General features: G+C 38.8%; 2 protein-coding genes across 4 annotated transcripts in view; one reads left to right on the top strand and one right to left on the bottom strand.

Moving 5' to 3' along the window:
- The window catches only part of MFSD14A (major facilitator superfamily domain containing 14A), a 41,281-nt gene extending 36,593 nt beyond the window's left edge, over positions 1-4,688 (top strand). The window contains 4 exon segments of the mRNA XM_013997351.2: positions 914-1,011; positions 1,953-2,116; positions 3,311-3,323; positions 3,326-4,688. Of these exon segments, the coding sequence (XP_013852805.2) occupies positions 914-1,011; positions 1,953-2,116; positions 3,311-3,323; positions 3,326-3,516 (466 nt within the window). The 3' untranslated portion in view covers positions 3,517-4,688.
- The window catches only part of SASS6 (SAS-6 centriolar assembly protein), a 63,531-nt gene continuing 46,540 nt past the window's right edge, over positions 4,653-21,643 (bottom strand). For 2 of the 3 annotated variants that reach the window (XM_021090149.1, XM_021090150.1), the window contains 5 exons: positions 20,529-20,665; positions 17,515-17,643; positions 10,107-10,204; positions 7,446-7,540; positions 4,713-7,344 (listed from right to left, as the gene is read on the bottom strand). In XM_021090149.1, the coding sequence (XP_020945808.1) occupies positions 7,238-7,344; positions 7,446-7,540; positions 10,107-10,204; positions 17,515-17,643; positions 20,529-20,665 (566 nt within the window). In that variant the 3' untranslated portion in view covers positions 4,713-7,237. Of the gene's footprint in view, positions 7,345-7,445; positions 7,541-10,106; positions 10,205-17,514; positions 17,644-20,528; positions 20,666-21,643 lie in introns of all 3 variants that reach the window. The other variant, XM_021090148.1, reaches the window with a different exon arrangement.

Here is a 21,643-nt window from a genome sequence, read left to right as displayed (position 1 = left end):
GTCTCGCTTGTTCAGAGATGCTCAGTTTAAATTATCAAAAACACTTAAACATCAAGCTGGTAGTACATTTAGATCAAATTAGTGATTTCCTCCCATTGAATCACAAGTCTCTGGGAACCTTGCCAGCAGTTACTAGCAAATGTTTGAAAACACTTTTTTTTTTTTCCTGTGGATTATACCTGGTTCTCAACATCTACCCCCCCACCCCAACCAAAGCCCTGCAGAAATAACACCCAATACACTGTCCAGTTGGATGTAATGTTTGATATCCCATTCTACATTAAAACGCCATACCGTCCTTGTGAATAAGTGGTTGTATTTCTGCTTTCTAGAAGAGTAAACAGGTTAGACTTTTTAAATGACTTGCCCAGAGTCACATAGGAAAGAAGTAAAAGCAAGGACAGTTTGCTTTTCCTTTTCCCCAGCCATTTCTCAGTAAGAATTACTTGATTTTATTTTTTAAAAATTTTTAATTATTTGGCCACTCCTGTGGTATGCCGTTCCCAGGCCAAACCCACACCAGAACAGTGACAATGCCACATCCTTAACTATTAGGCCATGAGGGAGAGTTACTTGATTTTGAGTATGTATTTTGAGAAGTTCCCGTTGTGGTTCAGCTGTAATGAACCTGACTAGTATCCACAAGGACATGGATTTGATCCCAGGCTTCACTCAGTGGGTTAAGGATCCGATGTTGCTGTGAGCTGTGGTGTAGGTCGCAGACACAGCTAGGATCTAGTGTTGCTGTGGCTGTGGCGTAGGCAGGTGGCTACAGCTGATTGGACCCCTAGCCTGGGAACTTACATATGTGGTCCTGGGGAAAAAAAGACCAAAGAAAAAAGATAAATATGTATTTTGACTTTGTACAGTAGAGAAGAATATACCGTTTCCGTTTTGCTGCTTTTGATTGCAGGATGATGTGGGCTGCCGGGGCAGTGGCAGCCATGTCTAGCATTACCTTTCCGGCTGTCAGTGCACTTGTTTCACGAACTGCTGATGCTGATCAACAAGGCAAGTTGATAAGAACCAATGGTAATTCTTTAAAAGGACGGAATATTGATTCTATGTTCTTTCTCTTTGCTGAGTACTGAAACATAAGCTCTCTTCGGGGTAGAGAATTGTAAATTGCTTTCATTGTAAAGAGAAAAAGCAGATTCTACGTACTAACTGTAGGTGGATATATGCTGCTTATCCGTCGCTGTGACTGTGTGGCCTATAGAAACCTTAATGATGAAGGCTGGCCTCCTATGTCCACGAACCATGTATTTATATCATGTAGGCTGTGACGTGCTCACAGACAAGCCTTTCATTAACTTGTATGTCTCAGTTATCTAAAGACATACAGAACATTGATTTTTTATTGTCTTGTGGTAGGAACGCTTAATTCTGAAAGTGCTAACAGGTGAGGAATAATTATTTGAAAAGCCTATTAATTATTCAAAAAGGTTTTGAAGTCATAAGGAAAAAAGGGGGTGTTAAGAGTGGCAATTGTTACGTGATGGATAAAAAAGGAAAGGCCTGTGTCCAAAAGCAAGTTGAATTTTAAATTTGGGAGAAGATCCCAGAGATTTAAAAAAAAAAAAAAAATCAAACCCTATAAAAAGGAGCTACAGTTGACTAAACAAAGTAGCCGCCTGGGGACAGAGTTTTTAACAATTGTGCTTATGAACTCATGCCCGATCTTAGCCCAGATGTTTTAAAGGAAATAATGTGACCTTGCTCACTTGTTTCTCTGTTAGACCTGTGTCTGGGTAGAGCTGAGCTTACTTTTGTATCCAGTAGCTCACCGTATACTTTGTAGAGCTGATTGCTTCTAAATGATGTTTGATGCCATTGCAGTGAGTTGCTAGAGTCTGATAAAAGCTTTGGTTTTGGAATAAATGACTTCATGTTTCTATCAGTTGTTGGGTAGGGAAATTAACGGTACACTAAATAATGTTTCAACAATACAGGTGTTGTTCAAGGAATGATAACAGGAATTCGAGGATTATGCAATGGTCTGGGACCAGCTCTTTATGGATTCATTTTCTACATATTCCATGTGGAACTTAAAGAACTGCCAATGACAGGAACAGACTTGGGAACAAACACAAGCCCACAGCACCACTTTGAACAGGTAATTATAAAAAACAGAGTTCGTTTGGCCGGATTGAAAGATGTTTTTAGTCATTAAAGCTTTTTGAGATTCTTATAATTTTAGATGGAATAAAAACACTTTAAAACCAAAGCCTAAGAGACTTAGGTCCTCCTATATACAAACTTCTTTGTAAAACTGGCTGTGCTTTCCTTTTTTCCCTGCATGATTAAATTACGTGTTCTCGATTGGCGTATTATACCAGATGGCACAGGGAACAGCCGTTTGCCTGCACTCCTGCTTGTCTTTCATTGAGACTTCCGGAATGCTAGAATTCCCTGCATTAGGTCTGCCTTCTGTAGGCCATTCACCTGCTCCACCCACCCCCCTCCTTCCTCACCAGCTGAAAACGTTCATTGCAGAACTTCCTCATTTTAGCCAATACAGACAACTCAGGAGCTTCCTTGTATTTGGCAGGGTTCTACACTACTCTTCTAGCCAGCTAGGACTACTTTTAAATAAAAAAGAATGTTTGCGTGTGGGCTCTACACAGGGCAAACTGGCAGCGCAAGTTTTTGCTAAGAATGAATGTAACTTGGGGCTAGAACAAGAGACTGATTGTTTTCATGGCAACAGCATTATTGGTGGTTTTGTTTTGTTTTTCCAGTCACTAGACAATATAGTTACCTTTTAAACAAAGAAAATGATCATTGTTTCTGCTACTTGTACTTAAGCATACTATACTGTATGCTACTTGATTTTACTATTGATAGCAGTTTTCCTCTTGACCTAAAAAAATTAAGGGTCATAGAATATGTTCAGATCTTGTGCTGCAAGTGACAGTATATTTCTGCGTGTTCTATTTAAGAACATCTTTTGGCTGTTTCTTGGGTCAGCTGTAATCCCCCAGAATTTTGTATTGGAAGTATGATAGTGGGAGTTCCCATTTTGTGGCACAGTGGAAACAAATCTGATTAGTGTCCAGGAGGATGCTGGTTTGATCCCTGGCCTCGCTCAGTGGGTTAAGGATCCGGTGTTGCTGTGGCTATGGTGTAGACCGGCAGCTGCAGTTTCAGTTTGACCCCTAGCCTGGAAACCTCCGTATGCCATGGGTGTGGCCCTAAAAAGACCAAAAAAAAAAAAAAAAGTATGAATGCTATCACTAAAAGATAAGCAGTGACTTCTCATGAGCAAGGACGTCTGTGCAGAGATCCTAATTATTGTTCTCTTCCTCAGAATTCCATCATCCCTGGCCCCCCTTCCTTTTTGGAGCCTGTTCAGTACTGCTGGCTCTGCTTGTTGCCTTGTTTATTCCGGAACATACCAATTTAAGCTTAAGGTCGAGCAGCTGGAGAAAGCACTGTGGCAGTCACAGCCATCCTCATAGTACACAAGCGCCAGGAGAGGCCAAAGAACCTTTACTCCAGGACACAAATGTGTGACACCGCAATCAGGAAGACTTCTCTCAGCACCCAGGTCTTAGTTTCACCTGCAGTTCTGGACCTACATTCCATTTCCATCCGCAATGTTCTCTGAGGTTGCCCTAAAGAAATGTATCTGCATGAACTCCGTGGGAACTAAAGACAGAACCGGACAGTTTTCCAAAGATGTTACAATTTCTTTTGAAAAGAAACCTTTTGTTTATTAGCACCAGTTTCTTGCCACTAAGCTGTTTCTTTTATTATACATCCTTTAATTAAAATTAAAAACTATATATGTAACTTCCTAGATACTAGCAACGTCTCTGCTACCATTTCCTTCAGGTGTTGAGCTTTAACTCTATTTATGCTGACTCGCAGTGAGACAGAGTAGGTAGTATGGTGTGGACCTATTCATTTTAACATTGTAAAATCTTGAGTCAGATTTTAATATTGTAAAATCTTGGGTCAAATAATTCAAAGCCTTAATGCAGATGCACTAAAGTAAAGAAATGGTAAACAAATTGTTTGCATTTAAAAAACAAAACTCTTAAAAGAGTATAACTAAATCTGAATCATGTTTCAAGCTTGTTTGTAGTCATTTTATTTTAAACATTATTCACTACTGTTTTTGAAATGAGAAAATATCAGCCATTTAGAATTTAAACTGGGGTGTTTGGAGCCTGTAAATCTAACTGCTGGCTCGAATTTGTTCCCCAGCTACTTATACCACTATACTTTTAATGTTTGCATAATCATAAAAAAACCTCAACACTTGAATACATAATCTAAAAATTATATAGTAAAGCTGGTAGCCTTGAAAATGTCAATGTGATATCTATATGTAGATAAATATATATAGTGGCCTTTCAGGACTGTCACAGTAACACTTTATTTACAGAGCTAATGTTTGTCCTAAATTTTCAGGACCCTAGAAGAGAGCTTTATACAATTACTGATGTGAATTTCTCTAAAGTGTATATTTTTGTGTCCAGTTATATTATTTAAAAAAGTGTTACTTTGTAAAAATTGTACATAAAGTATTGTATAGTTTACACTGTTTTCATCTTGTGTGTGGTTATTGCTTAATGCTTTTTAAACTTGGAACATTCACTATGGTTAAATAAGGTCTTAAAAGAAATGTAAATATTCTGTTAATAAAATTAAAATATTTTAATGATTTTTTTAAAAAGAAAGTCTTGATCTTTGATTCCCTTATAAGGTTGATTTGGCTTTATTTGTTACCGTTATCATGTGTACAGTAACAAATCAAAGCATTATACCTTCTTTTGAATCCATTTCATTTCCCTCATTTAATAAAATACTTTGTAGGAAGACAAAAACAAATTTTCTAAGCATAGGTGTTGTAGGTCAGTCCTGTTTCTGTTTTTATATGCTGTTTACATGTTATACTCCCCCCAAATATTAATACTTTATTAACAAAGCTCACAGTTTACAGAAATACAAAATGTAACATTTTGATTATTAACACATATACAATTGTACACAGCAAAACAGTATCAAATAAAAGTTTTAAGAGGTAGAGCAAATAGCACACTCAAAAGTCTGTATATATACATTTAATACAAAAATATCTTTATCTTTTGGAAATGCTCCCAATTTTCTATGTATTGATATGGAAAAGGATATCTCGGGGATTTTTTTGTCTCTTTAGGGCCACACTCGAGCCATATGGAGGTTCCCAGGCTAGGGGTGGAATTGGAGGGCCGGCCTATGCCACAGCCACAGCAATTTGGGATCTGAGCCGCATCTGCGACCCTACACCACAGCTCACGGCAATACCAGATCCTTAACTCACTGAGCGAGGCCAGGGATCAAACCCGCGTCCTTTGGATGCTACTCGGGTTTGTTAACTGCTGAGCCACAACAGGAACTCCAGGATATCTATATTTTTAAAGAAGAGCTACCTGTATCATGTATCCTATCCAAACCCTTGTCACAATGTTTTATAGTACGTACAGTACATATTATTTACAAGAATGATTCCAGTATTGCCAAGAAGTTTCAAAAACTCCAGAGTACCAGTGCTTTCAAGTTAACTATAACTGAGTATTCTTACTAATACAGTACATCTAAATGACAACTACATAAAAAGTCACTTCCTAATAATGGTTGTTAATTTTTTTAGATTAAGATAGCTTACAAGTTGCCAGAGGAGTTCCAAAGTATCCTAAGACTCAATACTGTGGCTTCATAAGAAAAAATTAGCAAACATTCTTTGTCTTACCATGGAAGCCAGTAACAATGGTATGTCACTGATATATTGAAATGTCTCATTCCTCATCTGTGTAATTCAATCCTTGAGAATAACTCCTTAAAAGAGCACATGAGCATTAGCAATCTCTGCAAATAAAAACTGACATAGAGGTTTCTTAAGAGAATGCTATTCACTATTGGATAGTTGTCAACAAGAAAACAAAATGGGACACTAATTCTGGGTAAAACTTTTAAAATCACCTCATTTTTTCAAGGAACAATTCTTAACTTGAACCTTCTTAAAACTATTAATTATAGGTGAGAGAAGAAAGTTGTAACTTCTGTTATTTATTCTGCCTACTTTATTAACAAGCAAACATGAAAATGAACCCATTTTGATACTGCAAACAAATAAAATGAATATTCATGATGCTTTCATAGTAAATATAATTTATATAACTGTGTAAGTACTAGTTTTTAAAGAAAATTCCACTAACATAAATTTAACTGTGTAACAAAACTCCAAATGGGGAGTTCCCGTCGTGGCGCAGTAGTTAGCGAATCCGACTAGGAACCATGAGGTTGCGGGTTTGGTCCCTGACCTTGCTCAGTGGGTTAACGATCCGGCGCTGCCATGAGCTGTGGTGTAGGTTGCAGACGCGGCTCGCGGCTCGGATCCCGCGTTGCTGTGGCTCTGGCGTAGGCCGGTGGCTACAGCTCCATTCGACCCCTAGCCTGGGAACCTCCATATGCCGTGGGAGCGGCCCAAGAAATAGCAAAAAAAGACAAAAAAAAAAAAAAAAACTCCAAATGGAAACACTGCATGAGTATAGACATCCAGGAAGCATTAAAATCCCATAAACTCTGTGGTTCAAATGACTAAAAGCAATTTGTACCTAATCTGGTCATGTAATTAGATTGTCCAATTTTGTTTATAGTTTATCAAAATTACTTAGTAGTGAAGGTTTCAAGGAAAATACTTGCTATGAAGAATTTCATTCATTCATTTAAGGTAATTAAAGGACTTTTCCCTTTATTGTAAATATCATCAATACTACAGACAACTCAGGAGATAATCATTTTCCCTCATAATTCTCAGGTGGCAAACATAAAACTTATACTGTATCAAAATGGTAAAAGAAATTGATAGCATTCTTTGGTTTCACACTATCATATCTGAACAGGTTTTAATTTACTGAGCTGTTCAATATGATTAGAATGTCCCTTATAAGGATCAACACTTTCCTTCAAGCCTCAGAAAATTCCTAAGGATTGGTTTAATAAAATTCATACTAGTCTATAAAATATCATGTTCCAAACTAAAACAGAATCTTTACCAATCCTCACGTACAAGTTTGCTTCTCTAAACTGCATAAACAAGAGCAGTACTTAAACCAAACGATGTTAATATGGTACCTAAAGGAATCTTTGAAACTTGCTTGTTCAGATTTGATCTATGCTGTTACTATATTTTTTAAACCACATGGATTTCTAAAATTTCAATGAAAAGTAAAAGATGACACGAGGGTTAGCTGCTTGGTAACTGCCCAGGGAAATACGCTGAAGATGCTGAAGGGAGCACTGTGGTTTTGGAAGATGTCTGTAACCCCCCTAAAGGGCCATCTTTCTGATGGTCTGCAAATGACAAAAAAAGATGATTTATATTCGCGTAAGTCTTTATATAATACAATGAATTAAACAACGGTGTACAATCCATTTCAGAAGTGTCGTCTCACCTGGGTTATTAAATAGATTTTGGCTGAGCCCACGTAAAGGAATGCTATCTTCCCTTTTCTTCAGATATTTGGATTCCAGCCCTAGATTTTCACCACTTGAAAGGAAAACAGTAATTATTTATTTTTATAGTCTTATTTTTCTCCTCGGTAGTTGATTTTGAGTGTTTAATCTCTATACATACACATAATACATAGAAGTTATAGCTTTAGTCAAAGCTAAGTTTATAGCTTTGTTCAAAACAAACCACATTTTTTTTCCCCCACTGGGTTCTTAAAGCAAATACTTTATCTTTTCATAAGCTAAACTATACCTTCTCAGTAAAGTTATAATGAATAACACTAAAAAGCTAGGATAAGGAAGGTGAGGGAATTAAAAACTGAATAAGTATTACAAAATTTTAAACTAATTCATAAGTGGCACGTACATAACGGAAGAAAAATACACATAGTGCACGCCTTTAAAATATCATTTAGTGTCTATCTCATCCTATGTTTAAAATGAGTAAGACTGGAGTTCCCATTCTTGTGCAGCAGAAACGAATCCGACTAGAAACCACGAGGTTGCAGGTTCGATCCCTGGCCTCGCTCAGTGGGTTAAGGATCTGGCGTTGCTGTGGCTGTGGTGTAGGCCAGCGGCTACAGCTCCGATTAGACCCCTAGCCTGGGAACCTCCATATGCCACAGGTGTGGCCCTAAAAGGACAAAAGACAAAAAAATTAAAAAATTAAAAAATGAGTAAGATTTTTTTCCGTTGACTAAAAGCTTCTCAAATTTTTGTAGTGCTTCAAAGCTATCATTAAATATTAATACACACTGTACAGTAGTTCTGGCCAGATGAATACAAATAAGAAATTTTGAAAAAACAGAGACATACATGTAGTTTTATTTTTTCCTCTTTCTACCACTATATTCCTACTTTCTAAATCTGTTCAATGTTGTTTCTTTAGTAGCACACCAGAGTACAAAAGTTAAAGGCTCTTACAAAACAATGACATTTTATCTTTAAAAAAAATTTTTTTTTTCTCTGTCTTTTTGCTATTTCTTGGGCCGCTCCCGTGGCACATGGAGGTTCCCAGGCTAGGGGTCCAATCAGAGCTGTAGCCACCGGCCTACGCCAGAGCCACAGCAACGCAGGATCTGAGCCGCGTCTGCAACCTACACCACAGCTCACAGCAACGCCGGATCGTTAACCCACTGAGCAAGGTCAGGGACCGAACCCGCAACCTCATGGTTCCTAGTTGGATTCGTTAACCACTGCGCCACGACGGGAACTCCGTATTTTAATACTCATCTTGGTGCTGGTTTTAGAGGAGCCAATAAATAAAGGCTAGAGACCTGGAAGAAGAAGTCTCTTTGAGCCATGTCAGTTTGCAATACATTTGGGATGGTGATAAATTATGATAATGAATGCCAACAGAGAGGCCTTACGTCAATTAAATTTTAAATAAAGAAAAATAATGGGGAGTTCCCGTCATGGCGCAACAGTAATGAACCCAACTTGGATCTGTGAGGACTTGGGTTCGATCCCTGGCCTCACTAAGTGGGTTAAGGATCCGGCGTTGCCATGAGCTATGGTGAGGGTCACAGATGTGGCTCAGATCCCGCGATGCTGTGGCTGTGGTATAGGCCGGCAGCTGCAGCTCTGATTCAACCCCTAACTAGCCTGGGAATTTCCATATGCTAAGCATGTGGCCCTAAAAAGAAAAAAAAAAAAAAAAAAAAAATGGAGTTCCTGTTGTGGCTCAGTGGTAATGAACCCAACTAGTATTCATGAAGACACAGGTTCAATCCTTGGCCTTGCTCATTGGATTAAGGATCTGGCGTTGCTGTGAGTTGTGGTGTAAGTTGCAAATGTGGCCTGGATCCCATGTTGCTGTGGTTGTGGTTCCCTTAGCCTGAGAACTTCCATATGCCATGGGTGCGGCCTTAAAAAGACAAAAAAAAAATTTTTTTTTTTTTTTTTTTTTTTTTTAGGGCCACACCAGCAGTATATGGAAATTCCTAGGCCAGGGGTCGAATTGGAAAAAAAAAAATTTTTTTTTTTTAATTATACTGTGTCTACCCTATAGTTTTAAAAAATATGAAAAACCTTTTCCTTATAGCTAAAAGTGACTCAACTTAAATCCCACTGATCAGTAACTTAAAACGTCACATAAAATTAAGTAATCATGGAGTTCCCTGGCGGGCCAGAGGGTTAAGGATCTGGTGGTGTCACTGCTTGGCTCAGGCTTGATCCCTAGCTCAGGAACTTTACATGCCATAGGCATGGCCAAATATAAAATGAACTAAAAAATAAAGTAAAATAATAAGTAGTCATCATAAATAAACTAACAACTAGTTAGGAGTCCCCTTCGTGGCTCAGTGGTTAAGGAACCTGACGAGGAACCATGAGGATGTGGGTTCAATTCCTGGCCTTGCTCATTGGGTAAAGGATCCGGCACTGCCGTGAGCTGTGTGGTGTAGGTTGCAGAAGCAGCTCGAATCCCGAGTTGCTGTGGCTGTGGTGTAGGCCAACAGCTGTAGCTCCAATTGGACTCTCAGCCTGGGAACTTCCACATGCCACGGATGCGGACCTTAAAAAAAAAATAACAATTAGTAGTTACAAACACAGATAAAAACACTTCAAGATGACATACAAAATTGCAAACATTAAGAACTTACTTTTCCTTATCCATTGAGGAAGCCATACTAACAACTGTTCCTGACTGAACATCTCCTAGTGATGTATTTGGTTTTGTAAATTGCAAGTTAAACTGAACCTGTGAAGAAGAAAACACTTTATGTAACTGAATTAGTGAGAACTGAGACAGTTCTTTATGGAGATAGGTGGTTAAATCTTTTTTTCTGATAACTAGACCACAACTGTTCAACCAATATTTTATAATATAAGCACACTGTATTGAGATTTAATTTTTAAAAATTCTATTTCTCCTTGCCAAAAAAGTTCCTGTCACATAAGCAAGACGAATAACACAAAATCCTAATAATTACTCTGAAACAAAAACATGAACACTAATGCATTTAAGTGTTAAAATGCTAAAAGTAACCAAGTACCACAATGACGCATTTATCTCATGCACTGAGAATTCTTCCCCTTTCAAGAATTAAAGCCTGTTATATTTCCTTAAGGATTCTAAATGAATGCTAGGAATTTAAATTCTGAAATAGTCAAAAGTAACCCAAGAATCTACACAAAATCCCAAACTAAAGTATCAAGCATAAAGGATGTAGTAGCTGATATAAAGCAACAATGACTATTACTCAGGGGGTTTCATTCCAAGAAACCAAGGGTTTTATTCCAAGAATGCATTCTATGCTCCGAAATTTACACACATAAGAATTTAAACAAAAACAATGGTCCTAAAAACTGAACAACAGTTAGTGCAGGACTGTGATCTCTGAGAAGTGCGATTCTTACAACTGACCCAGACTTTTAAAGAGAAGCACTTCCGGATGATAGGAGAAAGAACGTCGTCACTGCTAGATCAGTTTAGGGAGACTGAGGTGACCGGAGGCTGCAAGGCAGAATTTGGATGAAAAGGGAGCTACAAAGGGAAATCTACACATGCATCCCCTTGAGATGTGCTGATTATTAGACACATGCATAGGGTAAAATACCACAGGGCTGTGCAAATAAAAACAGGAGTTTCCAAGGTTCATAATCATGAAGACAAAGTAAGGGGTCCTTGGTAATCATTTAGGGCATTTAATGGGGAGCCATGAATGGTCACTGCTTTGTATCAGGGCTGACCTATTCCTTGAGTAAATGCTACTTAAAATACATCCTAGTAAAGCTAAAGAAAAAATAAGGAGTTCCTGTTGTGGCTCAGCAGAAGTGAATCCTACTAGTATCCATGAGGATGCAGGTTTGATCCCTGGCCTCGATCGGTGGGTTAAGGATCTGGCGTTGCCACAAGCTGGGGTGCAGGTCACAGACGGAGCTCAGATCCTGCACTGCTATGGCTGTGGTGTAGTGTGGCAACTACAGCTCCAATTAGACCTCTAGCCTGGGAATCTCCATATGCTGTGGGTACAGCCCTAAAAAGACAAAAAAAAAGAAAAAAAATAGAAAAAAGCAGAAACAGAAAGAAAAAATCCTCAAAGGGATCAAAGAGATCCACAAATAGCTTTAAAGGAAAATAACGATGATACCAAATAAAAATGTATATCAAAACAAAGGAAAAAAGTGTGTAAATAGTGTAAGTATATGGATACAAGGACTTTTTCCTCATTGTTTAATTTCCTTAAAAGATATCTGTGGAGTTCCCGTTGTGGAACAATGGAAGCAAATCTGACTGGTATCCATGAGGCTGGAGGTTCAATCCCTTGCCTCACTCAGTGGGTCAGGGATCCAGCGTTGCTGTGAGCTGTGGTATAGGTCGGAGACTCGGCTCAGATCCCATGTTGCTGTGGCTGTGGTGTAGGCCAGCACCTGTAGCTTGGATTCGAGCCCTAGCCTGGGAACCTCCATATGCTGCAGGTTCAGCCCTAGAAAGCAAAAAAAAAAAGCAAAGAGGGACAAAGAACAGATGAGATATACAGAAAATAAATAACAAGATAATAAACCTTATCAATATATACATTTAAGCATACATATACATTAAATCGTAAATTTAAATTGTTAAAGACAATGTCAGAATGGATAAAAATCTAACAGTCAAGTACAGAATATCTAAAAGAAATCCACTGTAGGGAGTTCCTGTTGTGGATCAGTGGTTAACAAATCCGACTAGAAACCATGAGGTTGCGGGTTTGATCCCTGGCCTCACTCAGTGGGTTAAGGATCTGGTGTTGCCGTGAGCTGTGGTGTAGATGGCAGATACAGCTCAGATCCTGCATTGCTATGGCTCTGGCGTAGGCTGGAGGCTACAAATCCAATTAGATCCCTAGCCTGGGAACCTCCATATGCCACGGGTGTGGCCCTGAAAAGACAAAAGGACAAAAAAAAATTAAAAATAAAAGAAATCCAGTTTAAATATAAAGACATAAATTGATAAAAGTAAGAGGACAGAAAATTATACACCCATATAAATACCAAGTTTAAGAAAGCCAGGGTACAATATTAATATCATGGTATATTCTTCTTTCTGCTCTGGGAAATGAAATAGAAATTTCTAAGGGTCAAAGAATCAGGAAAATCTTCCTTTTTTTCTTCTGGTCCAACCTCAGGCAATTCTATGGAAGCAAAAGCGACAGAAGTAACAGTGACAACAGCAGTGGCAAAACAGGCACCTACAATTTCTTGAGGGGAATCACACCCTCTGACCAGAGGTGCCGTGGTTTCATAAGCATGATGCAAATTCTCACTACTCTTTGTCTGTCTTTGTCCTCCTATTGCTTGGCAGCAGGCAGAGACACACTTGCAGGAACTGTGTCTCAGGACAAGGGATCTGGCTGTACTTTCTAGCTGGTATCCAGGAGAGAGGACCCTGGGGACTCAGAAATCTGGGGGGGAAATCACCAAGAGACAGGAACTCGAGAGAGAGATACAATGAACTGCTGGGTTCCCTTTTACGGTGGACACACAAGATCTAACCCTAGTCAGCATACCAAAGGCTTTGAGATCTGAACTATGGAGTTAAACCACTGTCTAGGTCACAGAACAGCCATCGACAGATGCAAATAACATGGCAAAGTCTTTACAGAATGAATTAAATCTACAATCTAACAAAAGACATGTCAGAATTTGCAACTTGAACCTCACAAGACTATTTGCCACAAAAACAAATTTAATTTAAAAAATTTATAAAATTCATATTCTCCTTAGGACTCTCATAATATTCGATATTGGATCAAGACACAGTCTAAGATCACTCAAGAAAGAACCAGGAAAATCTAAGTAATCTGCAGTGGATTTTGATAAGGTATAGAGTATTTATAGGTCAATTTGGGAAGAAATGTCATTTTGACAATATTTTCTTTTTCAATCATGAATATTAATGTCTCTCCATTTATCTCTTTAATTTCTCTTAGCAATGTTTTACGGTTTTCAATGACATCTAGCATTTACTTTATTAGATTAATTCCTAAGTCCTTTATTCTTTTTGAGGCTATTCTGAATGTAAATGCTTTATTACTTTCTCAGAATATTCATTAATGCTGTATACAAATGTAATTGATTATTATATATTGATCCTGTATCCTGAAGCCTTGCTAAACTCATTTGTTAAATCATTACTAGTGGCTAATTATGCATTAATTGTGGATTGTGTGGTTTTTCTCTCATCAGTTAATAGGTATATTATGTTGATTTTCAAATACTGTAGACCAACATCGCTGATGAATACAGATGCAAAAGTCCTCAACAACATACTAGCAAACTAACTCCAACAATAAAGTAGAAGGATCACACAAAATGATCAATTGGGATTTATTCCAGGGATGCAAGGATTTAATATCTGCAAACCAATCAGTGTAATACACATCAGCAAACAGAAGAATAAAAACCATATGATAATCCCAATAGAGGCAGAAAAAACTTTTGATAAATTCAACATCCATTTTGATAAAAACTCTTCAGAAAGTGGTCATCAGAGTTCCTGTTGTGGCTCAGAGGGTTACAAACCTGACTGGCACCCATGAAGATTCGGGTTTGACCCCCAGTCTCACTCAGCAGGTTAAGGATCTGATGTTGCTATGAGCTATGGTGTAGGTCACTAATGTGGCTTGGATATGGCATTGCTGTGACCGTGGAGTAGGCCGGCAGCTGCAGCTCCAATTTGCCAATTTGACCCCTGGCCCATGAACTTCCATGTGCTACAGGTGTGGCCCTAAAAAAAGAAAAAAAAAAAAAAAAACGAAAGTAGGCAGAGAGGGAATGTACCTAAACATAATAAAGCGCATACAGATTAAAGACCCAAATATAAGACCGGATGCTATAAAACTCCTAGAGGAAAACACAGTCCCATAGTCTTATGACAAACACACAGCTAACATCATTCTCAACAGTGAAAAACTGAAAGCATTTCCTCTAAGATTAGGAATAAGACAATGATGCTGACTCTGGCCACTTTTACTAAAGATAGCTTTAGAAGTCCTACCCACAGCCAGCCTACGCCACAGTCACAGCAATGCTATATCCAAGGCCCATCTGTGACCTATACCACAGCTCATGGCAACACCAGATCCTTAAAAAGAAATAAAAGGAATCCAAGTTGGAAAAGAAATAAAACAGTCACTGTTTGCAGATGACATGATGCTATACATAGAAAATCCTAAAGATCCTACCAAAAAACTACTAGAGCTCATCAATGAATGCAGCAAAATTTCTGGATGTAAAATTAATACATAGAAATCTGTTTGAATTCTATACACCATCAATGAAATACCAGAAAGAAAAATTAAGGAAACAGGAGTTCCCATCATGGCTCAGTGGTTAATGAACCCAACTAGGAACCATGAGGTTGTGGGTTCAACCCCTGGCCTTGCTCAGTGGGTTAAGGATCTGGCATTGCCATGAGCTGTGGTATAGATATCACAGACGTGTCTTGGATCCCAAGTTGCTGTGGCTGTGGTGCAGGCTGGCAGCTACAGCTCTGATTCGACCCCTGGCCTGGGAACCTCCATATGCCGTGGGAGTGGCCCTAGAAAGACAAAAAAATTAAGGAAACAATCCCATTTAGTCAAAAACCTCATTTATTCAAAAAGAGTAAAATACCTAGGAACAAACCTACCTAATGGGGCAAAAGACCTATACTCCAAAAACTGTAAGACGCTGATTTTTTTTGCATCTGTCTCCTAGAGTAATGGAAATAAAAACAAAAATAAAGAAATGAAACCTAATTAAACCCAAAAGCTTTTGCACAATGAAGGAGACTAAAAACAAAAAGACAACCTAGGGAGTGGGAGAAAATATTTTCAAATGATGCTATTGACAAGAGATTAATTTCCAAAACATACAAACAGTTCATAAGGCTTTAATATGAAAAAATAAACAACCCAATCAAAAAATGGGCAGAAGAACTAAACAGACATTTCTCCAAAAACATACAGATGGCCAAAAGACACATGACAGGATGCTCAATACTACTAACTATTAAAGTAATGCAAAACAATGACTTAGGCGTTCCCTTGCGACACAGCAGGTTAAGGATCCAACAATGTCACTGGAGCGGCTCAGGTCGATGTTGTTGCACAGGTTCAATCCCTGGCCCAGGAACTTCCACATGCCACAGCTATGGGAAAAAAAACAAAAACAGAAAAAAACCCACAAAATGCTACAATGGGGTATCACTTCATACCACTCAGAGTTGCCATCATTAAAAAGTCCTCAAAAAAAATGCCAGAGAGGCTACAGAGAAAGCGAACCCTCCTACACTGTTAATGGGAATTAAATTGGTGCAGCCACTATAAAGAACAGTATTGAGGTTCCTTAAAAAACTGAAAATAGAGATTAACATCCGATCCTGCAATCCCACCCCTGCACATATATTTAGAGAAAACTCTAAGATAAATGCACCCCAATGTTCACTGTAGCACTGTTTACAACAGCCAAGACATGGAAGCAACCTAAATGTCCATCGACAGATAAATGGATAAAGAAAATGTGGTACATATACATGTGTGTATACACACACACACAATGGGATATTATTCAGCTATAAAAAAGAATGAAATAATGCCATTTGCAGCAACACAGATGGACCCAGACATCACTATATTGAAGGAAGTCAGAGAAAGATAGCACTGGATGACATTACTTACATGTGGAATCTCAAAAAAAGATACAAGTGAACGTATTCACAAAACAGAAAGATTTATGGTTACAGTGGAGGTGGGGGTAGAGAGAGAGGAAGAGACAAATTAGGAGTTTGGGATTAACATACACACACTGCTACATATAAAATTAGTAAGTACCTACTATAAAGAACAGGGAACTATACAGAATATCTTATAATAACCCATAATGGAAAAGAATCTGAAAAAAAAAATATATGTATGTGTATAACTGAATCACTTTGCTATACACTTAAAACTAACACACTGTTAATTAACTATACCTCAATTTTTTTAAATTTTTAATAAAGTAGGGAGTTCCCATTGTGGCTCAGTGGCTAGAGAACCTAATTAGCATCCATGAGGACGAGGGTTCGAATTTTGTTTTTGGCTTAATATAACTCATGTTATTTTATATCCTCAAACATCTACTTGAATATACTAAATCTTGACAGTAACATTTTAAGAAACCAGTTATATCACTGATTTGACGTCATTAATTTTTTTTTTTTTAACTGCACCTAAACAGAGCATGTGTCAGTCACCATAGCTGCTAGCACAAGACTTCCCACATCAGTGGTCTCCAAAATAGAAGAGGTGACTACAACCACCCACTGAAGTATAATAAGAAAATCTTTTAAATTTAATTTCTAAACATTTTATTTATTTATTTATTTTTTAATGGCCATGTGCGGCATATGGAAGTTTCTGGGCCAGGGTTTGGCCAGGGTTTGAAACCAAGCTGCAGCTGCTTTGGCAGTTGCCAGATTTATATTTTTTTTTTTTTTTTTTTTTCTCTTTTTGCCTTTTCTAGGGCCGCTCCCGTGGCATATGGAGGTTCCCAGGCTAGGGGTCGAATAGGAGCTGTAGCCACTGGCCTATGGCAGAGCCACAGCAATGTGGGATCTGAGCCGTGTCTGCGACCTACACCACAGCTCACGGCAACGCTGGATCCTTAACCCACTGAGCAAGGTCAGGGACCGAACCCGCAACCTCAGGGTGCCGAGTTGGATTCGTTAACCACTGCGCCATGCGAGACCTGCACATTTTAAATCTCATTCTTGATGTCTATTTTGTAGTAGATTTTATCACTAATAATAATGGATAACATTAATGAAGCATTTGTGTAGCAGGCACTACTCTTAGCATATGCATTAACACCCTGGATTCTCAGAATAATCCAGTAGGAAAAATAAAATTATTGTTCCATATAATATTTCCTGTAAGTGTATTATTTAGAAATATATTCATCTACAGTACCACCTAATATTTAGCAACTGATCAAAGAATAAATTTGTTAATTAAAAAATAAATAGCTATGTATTTCAAAAAAGGTAGTAGTTAATTTGGGTACCTTTGGTCCTGAAACAGGGTGGAGGGTATTTTTGGCAGCACAAGGGTGAGGAAAGGTGTTCTGGAATGCAAATGCGGAGGAGACAGGATAACCAACTCCACAAGCTGGGTAAGTCAGTCTACCCTCAACCTAAAAACAAGAACATGAGAAATCGGTTTTAAATAGTATTTGGTGACTGAAGAGGCATTAGTATCTGTTATAATTAGTAGTTAAGAGCACTATCTCAGAGGCCAATTTTGTTTATCATGACACCACCAAATTCTGCCTTATTATACAGCATGAAGCTGGAATACCTATGACCCAGACAGCTTTTCAGAGTGGCTATGCAAGCTTAGACAAAACAAAACACCAGACGGGCCTTGAACTGAAGTAAAACAAAGATCTCTCAACCCTCCTGGTTCCCTCTAGGCCTCCCGTTCCTGAAAACGGGGTTAGAAAGTAGTCACAGATCAAAAGGCCATTGAGAGATAAAACAGTAATTTTCTGCCAGATTGAGTAAAAATACTCTTTACGCTCTTAGACTAAGTCAGATAATAATCTGGGTTGCCACTAACTCTCAGAATAGTGACACCACCATTATCATGAAAAAAGTTTATTTTTATAAGAGGATAATTGAAATGCAAACCTTAAGAAGCACTCATATGACAATGGCCACACAACAAAAACACCTCTCACACAGCTTTTTATCATCGGTCATTACGGTTAAGACTGTCAAGATTTTTCATGTTTGTAATTCAGTTCCAGGCACTTCATTTTGCATCTTTTCCTGATTCAGCAGAAATCCTTTCCCTTCTTTAAACATCAAGTATTATGTCATTTACTAGGGCAGATTAAAATTTCAATTATGGATTTGCATTTTAAATCCTCTGCCACTGCCCTCCATCAAAGATTATCAGAAACACATCTACAGGTGTGCACAGTGTCTACTGCTCCTTGCAAAGAGGAAGACCCACATCGTGTAGAACCTAGTAGGAGGGGTGTCTCAGTAAGACAGTGTTAAAGGGGACCTAGTTATTGGACTTAGTCATGTGTTAGGTGTTTTAAAGAACTGTTTAAGGGGAGTTCCCTTGTGGTGCAGCAGGTTAAAGAGCTGACATTGTCACTGGGGTTGCTGCTGTGGCACAAGTTTGATCCCTGGCCCAGGAACTTCCGCACACCTTGGGCAAGGCCAAAACAATAAATGAATGAATCTTTATTTTTATTTATTTATTTATTTATTTATTTATTTTTTGGTCTTTCTGCCATTTCTTTGGGCCGCTCCCGCGGCATATGGAGGTTCCCAGGCTAGGGGTCGAATTGGAGCTGTAGCCACCAGCCTATGCCAGAGCCACAGCAACACGGGATCCGAGCCGCGTCTGTGACCTACACCACAGCTCACGGCAACGCCTGATCCTTAACCCACTGAGCAAGGCCAGGGATCGAACCTGCAACCTCATGGTTCCTAGTCAGATTCGTTAACCACTGCGCCAGGACGGGAACTCCTGAATGAATCTTTAAAAATAAAGAACTGTTGAAGAACATGGGGCTCTGCTGTGGATAGGATGCTATCAAGAAATGAGGATAGGCGTTCCCGTTGTGGCACAGCAGAAATGAATCTGACTAGTATCCGTGAGGATGCGGGTTCAATCCCTGGCCTCACTCAGTGGGTTAGGGATCTGGCGTTGCTGTGAGTTGTGGTGTAGGTTGAAGATGCAGCTCAGATCCTGTGTTCCTGTAGCTGTGGTGTAGGTCGGCAGGTGCAGCTCCAATTTGGCCCCTAGCCTGGGAACTTCCATATGCCATGGGTATGGCCCTAAAAATCCCTCCCAAAAAAAGAAGAAAAAAAAAAAAAAAAAAGAAATGGGGATAACTGTATGACTGGGTATCTGAATAAATCTTAGGCAGGAGGAATGTCTTTTTTTTTTTTTTTTTTTTGCTTTTTAGGGCTGCTGTGGCACATGGAGGTTCCCTGGCTACAAATGGAATTGGAGCTACATCAGCTGACCTACACCACAGCCACAGCAACGCCAGATCCTTTAACCCACTGAGCAAGGCCAGGGATCAAACCCACATCCTCATGGATACTAGTCAGGCTCATCACCACTGAACCACAATGAGAACTTTTTTTTTTTAATAAAAGATTTTTAATTTTTATTTATTTTTTTGGCGATGCCACAGTATGCAGAAGTTCTAGGGTAAGAGATCAAACCTGAGCCAGAGCAGTTACAATGCCAGATCCTTAACCCACTGAGCCACCGGAGAACTCTAGGAGAAATGTCTTAAGGCCAAAGTTATAGTTGGTATTGGGCAGCAGTCACTAGCTTTAGCCAGGATAGGAGGATACTTGCCCATTTTTTGTGGTTTGGCAATGTCATATTTTTGTCTGTGTTCAGACAAGATTATGAAGTGATCTTGTTTTTGCAATGCTCCATCACAGTCAGAGTGGCCTTGCCTGAGACTGATATTCTGTGAATTATTTATGTTCAACAGGAGAGCCCCAAAGCCTAGCTCTGAGTGCTAGTTCCCAGCAATGACTAGGCCCAGCTGATAGTACCAAGCCAGATACCAGGGCCTTGGAGCTGAAAAAACTTATAGCTCATAACTAGTTTCTTCCAGAATCTAGAGCTGACATGTCTGGTAATAGGGCTTTTCTTTCTCTTTTTCCCTAAATAGATTCAATTTAGGCTCTTCCTCTACAGTTCCAAACCTGAGCCCATACCCCGTTCTCCTTTATTGAGGCCTCCTAAATACTTGTGTGTGTGTTAATAGTTTTTCAGCACATTTTGCATTAACTTTAATAATGAATGATTTCTATATCCGGTAAAATCTTACAAAGAAGTGTGTCCTTAAAATATAACCTCTTAGTTAACAATAAGCGTATTTTTTGATCCACTTCCAAATGCAACTTAAACTACTTTACTACTAAAAACAAAGGGCTCCAGTTATGTTAGCCCAAGCACCTAACAGTCTAGGAAAATTTTTGTTTTAGGAAACTTACTAATACTACTCACAACAGCTTAATTTTTAAATCTTACCACATTAGAATTAGGAGAAATCCCACTTCTGATGGTGTTGGTAGTAGAATGCAGAGGTGGTGTGGTAGAAGATCCCATTACGTCTTGCTTTCTCACTAGCTGATTTTCATTTAATTCTTTATTTAGCCATGTGATTACTTAAATAGAAAAAACAAGAAACAAGGTAAAGAATTTGGAATATTTTTATTTTTCTAATAATTTTACATATTTAAAAATTGTAATTTTTTTCTGGCCACACCTGTGGTATATGGAAGAACCCAGGCCAGGCCAAATTGGAGCTGCAGCTGCTGGCCTACGCCACAACCACAGCCACCGCAGGATCCAAGGCGCGTCTGGGACCCACACCACAGCCTGCAGCAACATGGAATCCTAAACCCACTGAGTGAGGCCAGGGATCAAACTTGCATCCTCACAGAGACAACACTGGGTCCTTAACCCGCTGAGACACAAACGAGAACTCCAAAAACTGTAATTTTTTAAATTTTAGGGTTTTTTTTCTTTTTGCTTTTTTTTTTTAGGGCCACACCCGCAGCATTAGAGGTTCCCAGACTAGGGGTCTAATCGGAGCTACAGCTGCCGGCCTAAGCCACAGCCACAGCCACGCCAGATCTGAGCCACGCCTGCGATCTACACCACAGCTCACGACAGTGCTAGATCATTAACCCACTGAGCAAGGCCAGGGATCCAACCCGCAACTTCATGGTTCCTAGTTGGATTCGTTTCCGCTGTGCCACGATGGGACCTCCAAATTTTAGGTTTTTAAAACTGCATCGCATGAGAACAACATAGGTTCACCTAAAATGCTGCCACTGAATATTCTTGTTTTAACAACTGCCACACAGAACTTTTCTTTTACTATCAGAAACCTACATTATTTCTGCTAGTCAAGGATCTCTTTGAAGGCTTTCATTTCTAGAATGCCATCTTAAAATTTAAAGCTCAACTCTTATTTCTCATAATCAATATTAGAAACTGAAGAAATGTTAAAGACAATCTATTTTTTCAAATAATTCATATATCAGCATATAAACACAGCAATTATAATAAGTAGTAAAGAATTTAAATAGTAAAGTAGTATTTTCAACACTTGATTTTAGGTTACTGACACGTGATTT

The sequence above is a fragment of the Sus scrofa genome, chromosome 4, assembly GCF_000003025.6.
Source record: "Sus scrofa isolate TJ Tabasco breed Duroc chromosome 4, Sscrofa11.1, whole genome shotgun sequence".
NCBI classification, from domain to species: Eukaryota; Metazoa; Chordata; class Mammalia; order Artiodactyla; family Suidae; genus Sus; species Sus scrofa.
Note: the sequence above shows the minus strand (reverse complement) of the source record. Positions and strands in the feature narration are given on the sequence as shown.